Source organism: Nanorana parkeri, unplaced genomic scaffold (genome assembly GCF_000935625.1).
Source record: "Nanorana parkeri isolate BGI_ZX_2015 unplaced genomic scaffold, ASM93562v1 scaffold350, whole genome shotgun sequence".
Classification (NCBI taxonomy): domain Eukaryota; kingdom Metazoa; phylum Chordata; class Amphibia; order Anura; family Dicroglossidae; genus Nanorana; species Nanorana parkeri.
The window spans coordinates 565223-584464 of record NW_017306618.1 but is presented as its reverse complement, the minus strand read 5'-3'; the positions used below and the strand labels follow the sequence as shown (position 1 = coordinate 584464).

General features: G+C 42.3%; 1 protein-coding gene across 1 annotated transcript in view; it reads left to right on the top strand.

Moving 5' to 3' along the window:
• The window catches only part of FAT3 (FAT atypical cadherin 3), a 452567-nt gene that overhangs the window by 220606 nt on the left and 212719 nt on the right, over window positions 1-19242 (top strand). The window contains exon 4 of the mRNA XM_018558632.1: window positions 17916-17977. Within this exon, the coding sequence (XP_018414134.1) occupies window positions 17916-17977 (62 nt within the window). The remainder of the gene's footprint in view (window positions 1-17915; window positions 17978-19242) is intronic.

Genomic DNA, 19242 nt, shown 5'->3' with positions numbered 1-19242 from the left:
ATAATGGGAAGTGCCTGAACAAGGACCTTCATGGCAGGATCACCAGGTCATTATTTAATTAAAAGAGAACTAAAGCAAAACCTTTTTGGGGGGCTTTAGTCTTCTTTTGGGTCAAAGGAGTATATTTACTAATGTACTCCTGGGACCCAATGCCAGCATTAAGTGGGCTACTGCCGGAAAAGATCATGACAATATTGTCCACACCGCTGCCTGATTGACAGCTAGTTCTGCCTCTCTAGAGCCAGGGCCAGCAGTGCCCCCCCCCTCCTCTGCCTATCCTCCCAATGAGTGCTGGAGGAATGGGGGGGGGGGATCCCTGTGGGGAGCGGTGACGATCACTACTCTCTGTAGGGAGAAGACTGACCAATCAGTGATCATATGATCAGTCAGTTCTCAGTCTATAGAGCTAGCATGTGATATCTGCAGTGTCACACACCAGTATTGGGATGAATGAATTTTACTCTTCGAATAGTTCTCCTTTAAATCTCCTTTAAAGCTGCAGATTTTAGAATTTTGGAATGATTGGATTAACATATATTCTAAGAATGTTTGTTTTTACTTCTAAATGTATCTCCATAGCACAGCCATCATTTCTCAGTGCCCACTGTGACTAGGATATGCAGTGACAGCAATGAAAACCTCACATACGTTCTATCCCTTCCCCACTATACAAAACACACACGAAAAAAACTAAAAGTTATGGCTGGACTTATGTTTTAAACCCTTAGAAACCCATCAATGAGGGTATTAAAAGCATGATATATTTTTTCTGCCAGCTGTTGGAAGCAGATCTAGTGACACACTAGTTCCTAAAACCCCCACTGAAGGTCAAATGACCTGCATCAAGGGGGACTATGAAGTTTTTACAGCTGGCAATAAAGTTTTTGAGACTTCTAATACTCTTATACCGACCTTACTTAATACCTACCGTATTTGACATCAACCTTCAGTTCAGGTATGCATTGATCAAAGCAGCCAGTCAAGACTAGAAGTAAATTTAACATACGAGTAGGCAGGTTAGAAAGTAAAAAAGACTTGCATGAGATGCATACATCCAACAGCACATCTACTGCCAGTGCCATTCATATCTCTATCATATAGCTTTGAATGTTGTTGGTGTCTACAAAGGCCATTTATGTACTGATAATCTGTACCTGCATGGATGTGTAAAATCTGTACAAATTGACAGATTAGATTTATACTAACAACCACTACGTATTGGGGCCTGGGTTATTGGAATTTACGCAGCCAGCACTTCAAAGCCCATTAGAAATTACTGATGCTTTGTTTTAATCATATTACTTCTATACACTAAGCTTGCGGTTGTAAGAATTATGACATTGGGTCCCCTGGCAGCCAGAAGCTTTTCAAATGTATTTTGACGTGGCATGAAATGATGTTTTAAGATGCATTATTCCCCATTTATCTCTAAAGCGTTCAATCAATAAAGTTTTCTGACACTGCATGTTTCCCCTATTGTTCTGTCATTTGGGCATCTTAATGGACAATACGGCATTCTTAATAGAGTTACACAAAGCTGCCTTATGATACAATTCAGTTACCTTTAAATATTTGTGTTGATGGGATGAAATATATTCAAATGGTAACTTGGATTCTAAAAAATTAAATACATTACAAGTAGACATGTGCTTAAATTGGCTAGCAGGACTATAGATCATGTCAGAACTGGCATGGTACCCATTCCCCAGGTGGGATTTTCCTTAGGAATACAGTGGTAACAATCATCCCTGCCTCTGTATTCACCTTAGGATCATAGAGGAGAATGGAACCCCTCCCCCAGGATTCTCTGTTGGGCTATAGAGGGGACGGAAACCTCTCCCCTACAAAGGATTTTCCATAGGAATATATTAAAAAATTGGGGGTGGTGGGAGGCTAGTGCAACCAAACATCCTTGATCAAAATATAGCGGAACTCAAGGAGTTTTCCTTAGGGAAATAGAGGAATTGTTTCCCATAGGAATATAAGGAGAGTGGTAGCAAAAATCACTACCCATGCAGTGTTGGCCTTATAGAATAGAACCGATCCCTTTAGGAATTATCCATAGGGATATACAATATTGGAGAATGGAACCCCTCTCTCATTAACTATTTATAGGGTTATAGGGGAGAGTGGATCCCCTCCTCTAGGAATGAATTTCCATAGCAATCTAGAGGAAAGGGGAAATCCTCAACCCTGTGGGCTTGGACCAATTATCACTTTCTCCAGGGGACTCTCCTTAGAAATATAGGGGAAAGTAGAACCAATCCCTTTAGGAATTATCCATAGGCATGTAGAATATTGGAGAAATGAACCCCTTTCTCATGAATTATTCAAAGGGCTATAGAGGAGAGTGTATCCCCTCCTCCAGGAATACATTTCCATAGGAATATAGAGGAAAGTGGAAATCCTCAACCCTGTGGGCTTGGACCAATCATCACTTTTTTCCAGGGGACTCTCTTTGGAAATATAGGGGAAAGTGGAACCACCTCCAGGGCATTCTCCAAAAAATATAGAGAAGAGTGGAAGTCCTGGGGATTCTTTATAGCTATATAAGGGATGATGGAACCACCAATCTCAATATAACCAAACTTTGGGGATATCTCCCTGTTGGGGTTGAGGACTGCAGTAAAGACCCAGAAAAGGAACAAGCTCTTTCTAATTTCATCCTAACCACAAAGTTTGGAAGTAGTTCTTCTGTAATGTACCTGATTTTAAGTCTAAATCTTATAAGGCGAACAAAGTTGCATTTAGTTTTTTTTAAAGATTCACAGTCTGTCTCTATTTCACCTCTAAAGTTCTTTTGATAACTTTCTTTTTAAAGGATTTGGAGAGGGAAAAAAAAAACCCAATGTTTGTGTGAATATGAGCGGCAAGATTAAAAACGTAATTGCGGTTTAGACTTCAGATTTATTTGAAAAGGGGATAATGATAGTAATTACCCAGTTTGAGTTTTGTGGAAGCCTAATTAGATCCCCCAAAAAGCATTTGTATGCAGAAGAAACAGCACACACATAAAAGGACCATCTGTTTCCTATCTACTTACAGCGGTAATGCTGCTTGCCATTATTTCCTCCGTTGCTATCCATGTTGACATTGAACGTGTGACATGTTTTTATTCAGTTGCGGGATTACCTGTTGTTCATACATACATTTTCTCCACCAGTCATTTTTTATTACCTGTTGTTCATACGTACATTTTCCCCATCAGTCTTTTTTGCCCTAAGGTTGAAGAAGAACCTTACTCTAACTGAAAGACAGAATGCTGTATTAAAACTATGACAATCACGGAAGTAAACCAATTAAAGCAGTACTCTAGGCAACCTGCTTAATGTTACGTTGAAATATGTTGACGGGACTGCCTTTTACCTTCAGATGGATTTAGGTTCCCACCTAGTCCTGGGACATATGCAGCCCCACTACACTTGACCATCAGGTTGGTGACCTCACTCACCTTACTTCTTTGTCAGGCCATGTGAACTAAAGTATAACTGCAGACACTCTTTATTGTACTGGTCTCCAGTCCTTCGGTGAACAAATCAGGAAGCCTGTGGTTAGTTCCCTACGATGTTTGGAACAACCTACCTGCAGAGTTCCTTCAAAAACTCTGTACAAGTGTACCTAGAAGAACCAATGCTGTTTCGAAGGCATAGGGTTGTCACACCAAATATTGATTTGATTTGGATTTCTCTTCTGTTCATTTACTTTCCATTTTGTTTGTTGATTAAAAAAAAAAAAAACTATTAACACTTTTATTTCTGAAATATTACTTTACAGCATTTTTTTCACACCTCCTAAACCTTTTCCACAGTACTCTACATTTTAATTAACACATACTGGCGCAAATTGGTGGGTTTTTTTTTCATGCCTGAAGTTCAGCTTTAAAATGTATCTGCTTTTATTGAGATGGAGGAGCAGTGATAGTGCCTGACTTTCTCCCGTGTTATGTGTCTTTGTCCACCCACTAGGTGCAGCCTGATGATTGACATCTAAACTTGCACATTGCAGAGCTCAGTATAAACAGCTGAGTTGTATTACTTGTATATTCTTATTTTAAGCAGGCACCTGCAGGAATAAACATTTCTGTTTTTTGTGTTTTTTACTCTGTCTAATCTATGCATGTGAAATAAGAAATAAGTATATTCACTTTAATGATGTCCCCACCAGCTGGCTATACTTACCTTTGCTATTAACTTGTCCCCACCTACCCTGTGTGCTCTGTTTAGCTGCCAGGCTTTAATTTGCTTACTCAATGTTAAAAACTCTCTTCCTGCCCCAATGTGACAGTGATGTGTTCCTGAGCAGAAAGTCACCCAGCTCTAGTGCTTTTGCAGAGGAGTAAGGAGATTAACCACTAGGGTACTAGAATGCCTTCCATACCCATATGCAACAGGTATTTTGCTTCCAGGCAATGGGAAGGGGAGATGGGAGAGCAAAGGGAAGAAAAGTATAAGCTGCTGGTGGAGCCATCTTTAAAGTGGCTTTGCCCTGCATGGGCATACTTTGATTCCCAATGGGACATCACCTATCTAAGGCCACAATTAGCCTAATCAAACATGCCTGTAATAGGATACCCACATAAGCAATGGTTAAAGGGGCATTAATAAGAAAAACACATCTCTGACCATAATACTAAGCATCAGTCATCTCCAAAGAGGGTTTTCATGGCATGTATACACAAACTCTAAGGATGGACTAAAGGACAATAGTTAATTTCTTCCCAATTATTTGAAATACTCTTTGCCACGTATTTATTTTTTTGTGCCAGAAACTATTATTTAAAAAAAATAATAGAAGATTTAATTTAGCATGTGGTTAAGTATCACAAACCACAGCTTTGAGTGAGATTTAGGAAGGCATGGAAAACAATTTCCCCTGGCCTGAGGCAAGTCATAAACAATCAAGCTGTTTATTCACCTTCTTGATGAATCTTGGATGAAATTGTGCATTCCTTATAGGATCATGGAAGGAGTAAACTAAATGCAGTGCAGTCGTTGGCTTCCTATTGTGAAGTAAACAGTCACCCGTGTAGCTGGAAATGCAGAGCATTGCCTGATTGTATTTTTGTATGTGGCTTTTTATTGCAAAATACTCTTTCTATAAGATGAGGGGCTGTAGAAATAAAGCTGACACAGTGAGGTACTATGCTGTCATTTAAAAGAAATGGTGTCACTTGAAACCCTGACTCACTGCCCATTTCTCAGTTGCTCATGCACTGTTTATTTTTTTATTTGTTTCTGAATACTATGCAGTTTTAGAGCTGTGATACACCCGTCTGAAAGTGTGACCTGGTCTATCCTAATACATTTAATGATTAAGGCTGTTGAACTGCAGCAAACAGAATTGTCTCAAAATTTTAACTACTGAGCATTTTTTTCTTTTGACAATTCCTGTCTTTTATATTGTAGTAATGGTTCACACTGAGATAACTTAGTGCTGATGCCATTCTCTAAAGTGTATTCCAGAATCCTGCTGCACTCCTTACCGGGTATCCCTGCCAGTGGGGGGTGCTCGAAGTGGATGGCGCCACCAATACTGAAAATTGTTGAAGATGTCACCAGCACACCATATTCAAGTGAAGAACACGTCTGTTTATTGACGCTTCAAGTCAAAACAAATACCATTTCGGGGGCCACATAGGGTCCCCTTCATCAGGCTTGAAATCCTTTTAAGTCTGATGAAGGGGTCCCTGTGTGGCCCTAAAAGTTATTTGTTTTGACATGAAGTGTCAATAAACAGACGTGTTCTTCACTTCAATATTGTGTGCTGGTGACATCTTTAACAATCCTCTAAAGTGTTTTGCATGAGCTCTCCTTGTCCCTTTCCCACAATTTAACTGAGAAGGAAGCATTTCCCTGCTGCTACAATGGTTTGAAGTGCATTGTGGATCATCCGGTCCACCTACAGTGACTTGTTCACTTCTGGCCCCCTCAGAACCTTACCAGCTCTTACTCACTTTGTTTATGAGTATGGAAGGCCTTGTTTCACTTAGGCTGGGTTCACACCTAGGAGTACGGAATATGCGCGTTTGTTGCACGTTTTTACCGTGATTTTCAATAAAAGAAACGCGTGACAAATGCACGTTTCCGAGGGCTATCCCGCTATATCCTAATGGATACGCGCGACAAATACGCCACAAAGAAGCTCCTGTACTTCCTTGGGCGTAGCGGGTTTTACAGTGCGGTCCTACGCACTGTAAAACGCCCAGGTGAGAACTATGCCAATAGGCAATTATCGGTTTTCACATGTTGAGCGTTTTACAGCGCGCAGGAACGCGCTGTAAAACGCCCAAGTGTGAACCAGGCCTTAGGGTTAGTTGCCTCCTACTATGCAGGCCAACATGCCTGTTGAATGATGCTCTGAGGGCAGTCCTGCTGCAACAGGTGACCATGTTCCATACTCCTGTTTTTGGGGAGCAATTTTCCAGTATTTGGGATCCTAGGGCTCCTGTTTTTATATTGTCATCCTCATTAGTAGCTTCTCTAGCTTAGCTGGCTGAGCCTAAGGCCTGTCTAACAGGCCTCTCTGATCAATTTTGTCAGTCTGTGCACAATTAATAAAACAGTCAGACATTCCAAACATGCTCCAAAACCATTTACAATAGAACCTATAGTTCTGACCCTGTTGGTCCCTTATCTCCAACTGGTTGTCCTCATTTTAGTTGAGGTACAATATTTATTCAGAATAGCAGTCCTACCTTAGTGGTACTACCTGCCCCACTCTGGAACACCAGCCTCTTTCTAGGTGCTTTTCCTTGTTAGTAGCTATTTCCATATTGCCCCCCCCCCTTTTCGTGTAGTCATGTTCAGGCATTGATTCCTTCAGATATTCTTCTAGCAAGATTTTTAAATCCATTGGATGTCTCAGTGGCTGTTACCCACTTTTCAATTGCAATACTTCTGAATGTCCCATATGTTCAAGAATTATTACCTCCCTTTGTACTTCAATGGATAAAAAAAGAAAATAAGACTTTTGTAGCTACCATACAATCTTTTTCTTGAGGTCCAATGAGGGATGCAAATCATGTCCCTCTGTGTTATTGGCCTCATGTACAAAACTGAGGCATGTTGGCAGCAGGTAGGGTTATATGCAATCTGGTTTAACATGTTTTTTGTGTGGCATTGTCCAAACCTCCTGAAGGCGGCATTATAGTCCATATGTTCAAGAATGCCTACATTGCAGTGTCCCTCAATGGGCTTTAAGAAATAGATTTTGTAGTAAGTACAGAAATGGTTATTTCCACTGCTGACTTTCTACTTGCTGCCTTTATTCAGTGTACAGCGTGTGACAGGACGCCAGAAAATGACATCTACCTCATAAAGAGAGAAAGGAAGGATATTATATTTGATGCATACGTCTACACTGTTTTCTGTGGCAACAACAGAATGTTTTTTTATATTGTACTTGTAACTAACTAACTCAGTATGAAAACGCTTAACCTACTGATTGACAAGCTGTGTAGCTTGCATGGTAACTAATTGATATTGAAAACGTAATTCTCGGTATAGTCATGGTTTCGTACAATAATATATATGAATTAACACAGCTGTCTGCTCTTTGTTTCACAGCAGCTGGTTATTTGGTCCATCACTATTAATCTGTGCCAAAAGCAGCAATGTGCTAAAAAGTCATTGTTCTGTACACTAGATGGCTGGGAGTTATAGTTCCAGTGCAGCTGGAACTGCATCTTAAGTCCACATTCTCTAATGAGGACAGTCATAGATGAATGTCCATCACTGGAGCCTGAAGGCACATAGATGCTGGCTTCCAAAATAACCCTCTACTGGATCCACTGTTTTTTTTTTTGTTTTACTGGTTTAAAGGACAACTGTTCCTTTGGTACAACCTGTACTTTAAGATATGCCCCAGCATCCCTGAGTGGAGAAACACTTTGCATCATGGCCCCATTGATTCCTATAGGGAGCCATACTTAAGGCAATCTCCAGCAGTCCTTCAGGCTAGGTTCACACCTGCACTACACTGCACGACACCCGGGACATGCGTCCCAGGATTGCGCGGTCCTGTACAATGCAAGCAGTACCTTTTTCTTGCGATACACAACGTGCGGCTGTTTTATCGTGTTCGGAAGCACGGGCGGAATCATGGAGGGAAACCGCGCAATCTGCCCGGCATGACTGGAGTGCCATTAGAAAATAATGGCACCCACAGCGCGATCAGCACACCTTAGCGACTCCTGACCACGCGGCAATCTGTGCGGAATCGTTCACGGTTGCCGCGTGGTTAGGTGTCGCCTAGGTGTGAACCTAGCCTCAGGGTACAGCATTCCTCATAGGAATGAATGGTGCCACAGGGTATGTGCAGCATAACGAGGACCTGGTGGGGAGAATTTATGGAGCTAGGCTGTGTGTGTCAGGACAGGGCCATACATTTTAGATCGCTGGCTGGAGGATGAAGGAAAGTGTATCTCTTGGTGGGCTGTATTCAGCAGGATGGCCTTTGTGCCATAAAGTGACAATAAATTCAGAAGTTAAATCTCAAAAATGCATTTAAGCACCTTAACTATTACCACAAATGTATCGTATTTGTGTGTCACTCGGCTGTAGATCCTCAAATCATCTCTGAATTCATGCTGACACTGTCCTTCCTTCTGGAGGGTGACTACTTTTGTTCCCCATGGTCCCTGTGTGTGTTGTAAAGTAGTCACTGCTCCAAGCTCACTCCTGTGATGGACTACAATCTCAATACAAATTAGTAAACTAAACATGAGATTGTAGTCCATCACGGGAGTGAGCTTGGAGCGGTGACTACTTTACAACACACACAGGGACCATGGGGAACAACAGTAGCCACCCTCCAGAAGGAAGGACAGTGTTAGCACCAATTCAGAGATGATTTGATGATCTACAAAAGTGATACACAAATAACATACATTATTGTTTATAATTAAGGTATGGATTTTTAAGATTTCATTTCTGAGTTTAGTGTCACTTTAACTCTTGCAGTGCAGGGTTAGGAGCACTGCAAGGGGAAGTTTTTAAAATTACCATCCTAAAAACTAGGGATGCACTGATACCGATACTAGTATCGGTATCAGTGCCGATGCAGATTATTTGGGCGAGTACCCGTACTCGTCCAAAAGCTCTGATGCCTAGCCCAATACCTGGGCTTCCGGTATCAGCAAGCCGGGCAGTGAGTCATTACACGACGAAGGTGCATGGGGCCAGCTTCCAGGCCAATCAGGAAGCCGGGCAGCGTGTAATGACTCGCTTCCTGTCTTCCTGATTGGACGGGAAGCTGGCCAATCAGGAAGCTGGATGGCGAGTCATTACCTGCTCCCCAGCTTTCTGATTGGCCAGAAACTTGGCTTCATGGTGACGAGGGAGCATGGAGGCGGCTTTCCGGCCAATCAGGAAGCTGGCGCCATGTAATGACTTGTTGCCCGGTTTCCTGATTGGCCAGCTTCTCAACCAATCAGGGAGCCGGGCAACGAGTCATTACTTGGCGTCCGGCTTCCTGATCGGCCAGAAAGCCGGCTCCATGCGTCCTCGTCACCAGGTGACGAGGAAGCATGGAGACGGCTTCCCTGCAAAACGGGAAGCCGGGCGTCGAGTCTGGCTTCCTTAATAGGACTATCGGTATCGATATTCGGCATCCGCGAGTACTGAAGAAAAAATATCTGTACTCCATTTGTTTTATACATGTTTATGTTAACTTTAACGAGTCAATGTCCTGTGACTAGTAGCTTTGAAACAGCTGTTTCTATCACAGCCTAATTTCCCAGGTAATTGTGACAGTGTCCCTTTAACACATATCCACGAAACACGTCTTGTCACTGCAAAGGAGTAATGATTAATGATATATCTGCTCCATGAAATGTTGTAGGCGTGAAATAACTTTTTTACATTAAGAGAACAATTAAAAGATTAATAGTTTGTGTTCGCCCTGCCTCTGAACATGTTATTACTGTGTTGGGTTGCCTTTCTGTCATCTGCGGGGAAAACGGTAAGAAATTATGTTTATTGGGGACACAGCGAGCAATTATACACTTGCCAGAGGATGAGGGGGGTAATTCATCACTCTGTCTGGAGCTCACTGCGCTCTGTATCAGAAATCCATGTATAGATTGTCAGGAAGACTATAGCCAGGCAAAGCCTATGAGAGATCAGAGATCTGACCATTGTGACCCGAGCACACATCGTGAATCTGTAATGATTTCCATGCCCTATTCACACTTATGCTTAGATCGGGTGCAAAAACAAAGACCATGCAATGCAATAGAATCGTGTATAATGTGTTTGCAAAGCTTAACTCCAAGCAGATTTAAAAGGCAAAACTAAATGTAGCTTTGTGTTCAATTATTTATCAATAAATATAATTTTAATGCATCAATAAATAAATTTTTTAAATGCAAGCAGTGTATGTGCCAGAATTTGACTTGGTATCCATTAAGCAGGGGCGTCCCAAGATTCTTTGGGTCTGTCCGGTGTCCTGCAGGCAGTGATGTCACTGGTTCCCAGGAACTGGGCAGGATACCAACCAGAACATTCCACAACCACTGGTTGCCAGGAGCTGAGCGGGACGCTGGCCAGAGTGGCCAAGGCTGCCAAGATCTGGGCGGGGAGATGTGTATGGCCCTTACACATCTCCCCATCTGGCTCTTGGCAAACTGGGATGCTCTGACTAGAAATAGGGTGGCTGGCACACTGCAAAAATTGTGCAGATTAGCTGGCATGCCACTCTGCTGCCCTCACACGTGACCCAAAGGCTGCCTCTTCATAGGGATGGCCCTGCCATGAAGTTGGTGAAAGTGATAGGCAGACAGAAGGCAGCACTCACTACATAAAAGGGATTTTTTTTCAAGTAATCTTTGATTGCATTATCAGAGACAACTCTACTATGTATTCCTATTACAATGCCGATGTTATAACAGGAGAGGATATGCTGGGACTTTACAACTCCTTTATATGGGTCATTCGAGGGATGAAAGGGGACAGGCTTAAGGCCGTAGATCGAAGCAACAGATTGGTCCCTTCTTCTTAAGTCATATAGAATTCCTTACAGCTTTTTTTTTTAGCTTAAAGTGGTACTTTTGACACTTTTATATTCTGATAGTGGAACCCCCTGTAACAAAACAATTTTACATCAAGCAATTTATGACCATGGTGTCATTGATGTTTAGTGATGCAGAGAGCTCTATTTAAACTGGATGTTGGTTGTGTTCCCACATCCTTTTCTAAAACACACCACTTATCCTTTATTCCACCCAAACTGGCTCTGCCACTGTTTTTACTTAACATTTCCATGTCCTGACAGCTTGCTAATAAAGCAGATGAGGGCTCTGTGTGCCAGCAGCTATTACAGTTCACAAGTGTTAGTGTGTTGACAGGGCTTGAAATATTGAGCTGTCTCTATGACAGCAGAATGCCTCCTGCGCCTGCTTCCAAAAGCCGAGAGGAGCCGCCGATGATTGAGATGATGAGGCAGCAAGACCGTCATGTAAATCAATGTGGCAATGGCTGGGATCTGACTTAGGAAGCCATAATGTGTTACTTCATGGTGGACAGTGGGAGGCATGTGTTGTAATGTACCGTGTCCTTCATTAGAGATGTTCGCGTTGCTGGCAGCATCGGCAGCCATTTTGTTGGCAGGGACAAAGTCCATAAGCAGGCAGCCTAAAACTCTTGACGAATTAATGACTGAAAGGATGGTCTTCTCATTGGGCAAGATGGCTGCCTCTGTATTGAATGTTGCATGGAGGAAAATGGGGAGAGCACACTTTGTTATCAATATGTCTTGCTATGCATTTTCACAAAGTTGCCTAAAAAAAAAAGAGAATTGCCATCAATTTATTATAAGAATGTATAAGGTGCTGACAATTTACGCAATGCTTTACATACTGCACATTTACATCAGTCCCTACCCTCAAGGAGCTTACAAACTGAGGTTCCTATTGCACAGGCATACCGGGCCAATTTAGACAGGAGCCCTGTATGTCTTTGGAGTGTGGGAGGACACCAGTTGGGGAAACCCACACAAGCACAGGGAGAACAAGCAGACTCCTTGCAGATAGTGTCCTCACCAAGAATTGAACCGGGAACCCCCAGTGCTGCAAGGCAGAAAGCAGCTAATCACTAATCCACTGTTCTCCTGGATCTGAGTTTATCCTTAAAATTCTAGGCCAGAGGAAGGCAAAAGAACAACTGTGGCCAATATTACTTTATACAGTCAAATGGGCAAATGAGGGTGAACAGGTTGCTGCGTTCACAACTGAACTCCACATCTGGATGCAGTAGCACTCTGTAGCAATCTTTGCTATGGCCACCTACACACCAGAGGATTAGCTGCTCCAGTGTGTATATGGTCACAAATGTCGACCCTGGACTCAAACTGCATCCAGGGTCAGGCAGAGCCCCTAAACCTATGTAGTCGCTCATCAACCACAATATTGTTGCCGCAGGCCATTGATATGTGTAGGGTACAAATATGGCCACAGCTGTTTGGACACAATGTGGATGGGGCTAGATTGTTCACGTGCTAGAATCACAGATTCTTACTGTCGGATGACCATCTGAACTCCAGAAGGTAGTCTGATTAGCTGTCTGAATTAAAATATTACATTACTTTTCATTTATAAATAGAGCTGTGGCTATCAGGTCGTCTCATTAAATGGACGGCCCTGCATTTAATTGATGGGCAACCACTCCACATTTGGAGTAGAGTTCCATTTCTACAGAGAGAAATGGTTATAGGGTACGGTATCCTTGATGGTAACTGCTATTTGTACACTGTACAGATCTCAGCAGCCTCAGGAGAAATGCTGCACATGTGAGTAAGTTTAAGGGATTTATTTTTAATTTTTTTTCACATTAAGTCCCATTTAGATGACAGCTACATCAAAAAAAAAGATATAATGGAAATGAAATGTATACTAGAAGAGACATTTAAATGTATTGCAAAATTTAGAAAATGATGACTGTTTGTAGATTGAAAGCAATTGCTAACAACACTAAACTGCAAAATTACACGTATACCCATTTTATATGCTATGACAGGTTTTTTTTTAATTAGTGTTCAACGAGACAGGAATTACTTTGTGTGTTTCTTGCTCGGCTGAATCTATAGTACTTATATACAGTATATACACATATACCCCCGTGGTGACCTGATGGGTGGATTGTGCAGGCAATCTTGCAGACATGCACAGAGCTATGATACTGCTGAAAGCTGTAGTAGAGTCTCTGCACAAAGCTGACATGCTAGAACCAATGCCTGGACAGGTACGTAGGTGACACCTCCTAAGTCTTCAGTTACGCATAGCTGTGTACTGTCAGTGTACTATTACGCTTCCACAGTACATGTATTCCTCACTTAACGACCGAGTACTAGTACTAGAATTTAGTATGTGGTATATCATTACTGACCACACTAATTTCTGTGTTTTTCTAGGAGGTCTAGGAGAAGTGTTTCTGTTTAATTAAAGTGTATGGTGTCAGGAAGCAGGGGGTGTTACCCCTACTCGGGGACCGCGGGCACGGCGCAGGGCACTGGTTCCCCTTCAGCTTGGTAGAACACCTGGTGCCCGAGGTGCGGGTGCGCGAGTCACGCGGCGTGTGCGCAGTACGCAGGCTGCGCGCGCATCCCCGGGAGCATAGTGTTCCTGCATCATCTAGCTATCAGGTGTGAGCCTTGCTGGGGGAGGTTCCCAGTACACACCTTCTATCTTCCTCGCCTGCCATTGGTTCCCGGGGAGGGAGGCCTCCTGGTTGCCTTGGTGACCAGGGGGTGGTCCTACCTCCCCTGGCTATAAAAACCTGGCCTGAGCTCTGGCTTATTGCTGAGTTATTCCACCTTATGGTGAACACCTAGCCTCCCTGCTGATGGGGGGGGGGAGGGGGGTTTGGTTTGGGGGCACTGTCAGGTAGGATGCATGTGTCACCATGATTTTTAATTGCGGCCCTGGATGAGTTTGATGTGGAGGAACTTGAAAGGCCTGCACAGAATCCTGACCTCAACCTTAAAATACACCTGTATATGGCTGCTTTATGCTGAGTTTTGGGCCACAGGAGTACATTTTTAAATGTCCTCCTTTGATCAACAAGGGAACTAATGCTGAAAAAGGTTTGGCTATAGGCAAACGACTCAATTAACACAATTAACACAATTACGCAGCAATAACGACTCAATTAACACAATCTGCTAAAAAGCATAAAGCCAATGCTGGGCTTTCTTATTAGAAAGCACAGCATGGTTTGCAAACTCTGTATACACCTTGTAATATTAGTTTTTTGTATTATCAATTATTCACAAATAATAAAAATAAAACCGTTTTTAAACATGATTGATAAAAAGAACCGACTAAAAACTGTTACAGTTTAAGGATTAAAAAAAAAAATACAAAAAGAGTCACTGCTGCTTTAACTGCCGTAATTGGAAGCCTTTTATCAAATGTGGTGCCATAGACCTTTTAGTCTCTGAAATCTTACTTAGCACTGAGCTGGTTTATTTTTGTCACCCAGATATAAAGACTATAATATAAGACTGAGCACAAGTTGGGTTTGTCAGTAACGTGCTTGTTGGTAGCGTTAAGTAGTGCACTTCCCTCCTGCCGCAATCAATATGTGAGAAATAAGGAAAATAACCTATTCTCCAACACACACACAACCAACTATACACCATGATTATTTTCTGGCACGTGAAGCGGCGCCATCTGGAACGCACTGTATTGCAGATAGCAGCTTTCAAATGAAGTTTGCTGCTTAATTTAGAAGCAGAAAATATGTGTGTAATTAAAAGGCACTCTATGGACGGCAGCGCTTGTGAGTGGACTCGGGGCTGTGACAAAAGAGGAAATAGTAGACCTCGAAGAGTCTTAAAGGTGCAGTTAAACTTTTACCAAATTAAAGCCCAATTCCAGCCAGAGATCAAAGCACTCCCCCTGAAAGAAAGATGATGCCATTATCCAAGGTCAACATCTGCTTCCCAGTCTTGGAGTTGCTGGTTTGTAAATTCTGATGCCAATACAGTTCTGGGCTGCCCATACAGGCATAATGGGCTATACTGGGCTGAAATGCCTATATAGTTCTGGGCCGTAATGTCTGACACAGCCACTCTTCTTGTAAATAGCTGCAGAGTTGCAGTGTACAGTCCGATTAATCACTGATGTGAAGGATATGGATGAAATGCTTCTTTCCTGCCTGCAGGATACTGAAAACATCATTTCAGCCTAGGCAAAGTCAATCGACCAGAGATCAAGGACTGCTTCTTAATGTTAAAAAGTGGAGCTATTTTGAAAAACTATACAGTTGAATGTATTCATGCAGGCTTGTAAAGTTACATAATGGTCCACTTTAAGTAATAACCACAATTGTATTGGATTTTTTTTACATTAAAGGTTCTTTCCAGTCATGAATGCCTACAATACATACAGGGTCCTCCAACCTGCCTTTCCAGAGTGCAGTTTTCCATGAATTGCTGTGCTGTGTTAAGGTGCCCACACACCTTGCGATAATCGTACGATAATCCCGGGAAATCCCGCAATCGTACGATTATCGCAAGGTGTGTGGAAGGCGTGCGACCTCTCCTACTGTAAGGTTGCACGACTTTTATCTTATGAACATGTTCAAAAACCCGCCGAGGATCGTACGATTGTGGGCGGGTGTGTGGCATGTTGGCAAAAGATAAAAGCCGCACGGGCCGGTGGTAAAATCATGTGGTCAGGCTGATTAGGGGCCTGTGTCGATGGTCCTTGATGGGCAATTTCAATTTGCTTTTGACCCCAGTTTGATTGCTGCTGAAATCATTCAGAATTCTTTGCAGGTGCAGTTGACTTGCATTAAGCTTCTTTTGGGTGGCCATAGAATTTGATGGGAACAAAAAAAGTTCTAAAGGGAGCAAAGACATCCACATCGGCCCTGGAGTTTGTAAATTCCTTCACAGCTCAGGGTATTCTCATCCCTACTTAATGTGGCCAGAAAATATGTGCCAAGGTGACTTAAATAGATTTAACATTGAACTCCCCCTCTCCATAGTATTTTGACAATCAAATTCAATTATTAATTCTCTTCCATCATTTTCTCCTTACCCAGAACCACATTATCTCAACGCCCAGCTAGTCTTGGTTGCTTATGCTCTCTTCCACACACTTAGGACAATCCTTCCACTGACTGTCAACCACATCTTCTACCAGGAAGTCAGACAGTCCCATCCACAAGCTGTAGTGGTTGACGCCTGAGGTTGACAAGCTGAGTCTAGGTGACTGCCTGGCTTTGGCAATCATGTTATCTAGTCAGCAATAGCAGTAGATGCTTTTTTTAAAGGAATGGCCACAGAAAAAGGTTACAACACAGGAATTAACAAAACTAAGTAGATGCAGTTGGCACATTAACTCCTGACATTTCCATTTCTCTATGTTGGGAAGTTTATTTCTCGGACAGCTTGCCCTGTGGTTACTCTGAGCTTTTCAGAACAGATCATTGTCTGAAAACCAAAAGCTTCGTGCAATGTACCTTACACATTTCAAAAGAATCATAAAAAAATTATCGTTTTATGAATGAAACTTTTAAAATATTATTTGTTCCATCAACCGCATTTTTATTGTCCTGTTGGGAATATTTGAATGTATCCTATTGAATGTATATACATTTTCAGCATTTACTCTTTACAAGTGTATTAAAGGGAAAGTATAATGTATTTTCACTGAGCAGACAGAATTATTATTACAGTGTTTATCTTAAAATAATTACAAGTATTAGCCTCTGTTTCTCCTTTATTACAACAAATCAACTTAGCTGCTTAATGTAGAACTATGAGCTCCTATTTAAAAAGATTTGTGCATTAGCGCCTAATTATAATGACATCTGCACTTAGTTTTCTCTTATGTTCCGTTCACACTCTGGCGTTGCGTGCGGTTACTTGTTAATGGCAAGCCAAATGCAACTGGTCATATGCGCAAAAACATGTGGTCTAAACTGAAAATGCTGCATGAGCTTCTTTACTGCATTTGTCATGTGTGTGGCAGCCCATCAAAATGAATGGATTAACACGACGCAAATGTGCACAAATGCGCCGTGCAGTTATGCATGCTGCAGGTGTGTGCAAAGTGTGAAGGAGGCCTAAGTCCCTCTGCAAAGTCTCACAATTACCTGTTGATTCTGCCAGTAAAGTCTACCTAATTCAGCTTCCTGTGATGGGGTGGCAACATTGCTGCACTGCTTCTGAATTCAGAGCAGAGTTGCCAATCTCATGTAGGCTGCGTCTGATTGCACTACAGTGGGATGAAAAATGTTGCATGGGGCATGGCTGTCTGCATTGTCACTGCTGATTCACAAGCCTGTAGTTGCAACATTAAGCAGAGGGAACTCAATAGGACACTGCAGGCTCTGCGTATAAAAAATGCAGGCGCAATGTGAAGTGAACTCTTTGTTGTCCAGCTGTGAATAGGGACTTTCACATTTGCTGACAGAATGAGAAAGCAGAGTGTTAACCTTGCCAGCGTGACTATGTCTTGCACTGTCTAATTGGCAGGCTGGGGCGGTTGGGGCAGAATCCAAGATGTATTGCTTAAATGCACTGGAACGTATTGGGGTAACCAACCTGGCTATACTACCTGGAAGGGGTAAACTGATTACTACATTTGCTGCACCAAATTGCATATTTTGTGGCAGTAAAGACACATCACATATCTGTATTTCAACTGAGGAATTAGCTATTTCCCTGGAGTGTAGCTTTAACTATTCTAACCCAGCTATTTTGGAAAGCATATCTGCTTTGTATGTGTCTCTTATCTATGCACTGAATAATTCAATGGCACAGCCTTCACTGTCCAAAGAATGATGGAAATTAGGCTGTGCATTGATCTAAGAGGCGTAGATTGTGCTATTCAGACAGCTGCAAATGACTTAACCAAGTTTCTGATGATCTGAAAAAAATTGAATGATGGCTTCTTTGCTTTCATCTAGGTCTGATCACTACAACATCACGAAAGCTGGACCGGGAACAACAGGCAGAACATTTTCTGGAGGTAAGATATTATTTCAATTCTTTTTTAAACCCTCTTTGTACAGCACAAAGTAATTGTAATGACAGTTTTGGTTTAGGCCTCATTCACATGGGGCTCACACGGGGTGTGCATGCCTGTAAACTGACGATCCCAGGAGGAACGGGTGCTGCGTGTCATTGCGTGCAGCAGCCGGTTCTTCCCTATGGGAGGACGTGGCTGTACGCTGTCATGCACACACCCCAACTGCACATCAGTACGGGTCCGGATGACCGCAGTTGGATGCAGACAGGATACATTTTTTTTTACCCTGTTGAGGGCAGCACAGAGCTGATATCCTTTAGCTTTCTTTGCAAAATCAGCATGGGTGGGTACGGTCTGGGCACTTCAAAGGCAAGGTAGGGTAGGGGTCTTTGCATGGCTAGATATTATTCCCTATGAGTCAACCTGACACAGATCCAACTTCCTGTCAGCAGAATATTGCAGGAACACCAGAGAATGTACTGCAAATACCGCATCTTCCCTGTACAGGCCAGGCATGTGGAAGAATGACTGATGCTCATGCAAGCTGCTGAAATATAGTAACCATTTGGCATCACATCAGCAGCCTTTCAAAAAGGTCCAATTATATTAAAAGCCAATCACCCTTACATCATGCTACTGAAAGTCATTTACATATTTTCATATATAATAACAGTTCCTATAATGCCACCCAGCATGCTATTGTCATCTGGTTAGGACCTCATTGTTGCTGCCCATGGCTAGCTTGCACATTTTCTTTGGTGAATAGTATACTATGCACTTACAGCTCGCCCCCATTGAGTCTATCATCTAGAGCCATCCAACAAGAGTGTGTCTATTTGCCCTCCTCTCCTGGGGGTCGACTTTAGGTTTACTCCTCCAAAAGAGGGTGTACCTTGTGTACCTGTGATTTCTGACCTTGTTAGTGTGACACTAAGGCTATTCAATCTACTTGGGTAAGAATGGGGTGGTATAAGCCAGTTGGCCTAGGGAGGTCTCTAGAAAGCCAACATCATGATGGGGTGGTACAAGACAGCTGGCCAAGGGAGGCAGGGATCTGTATCTATCTATCTATCTATCTATCTATCTATCTATCTATCTATCTATCTACTAATCCTAATCTATCTATCTATCTATCTATCTATCTATCTATCTATCTATCTATCTATCTATCTATCTATCTATATTTCTATCTATATCTATCTATCTATCTATCTATCTATCTATCTATCTATCTATCTATCTATCTATCTATCTATCTATCTATC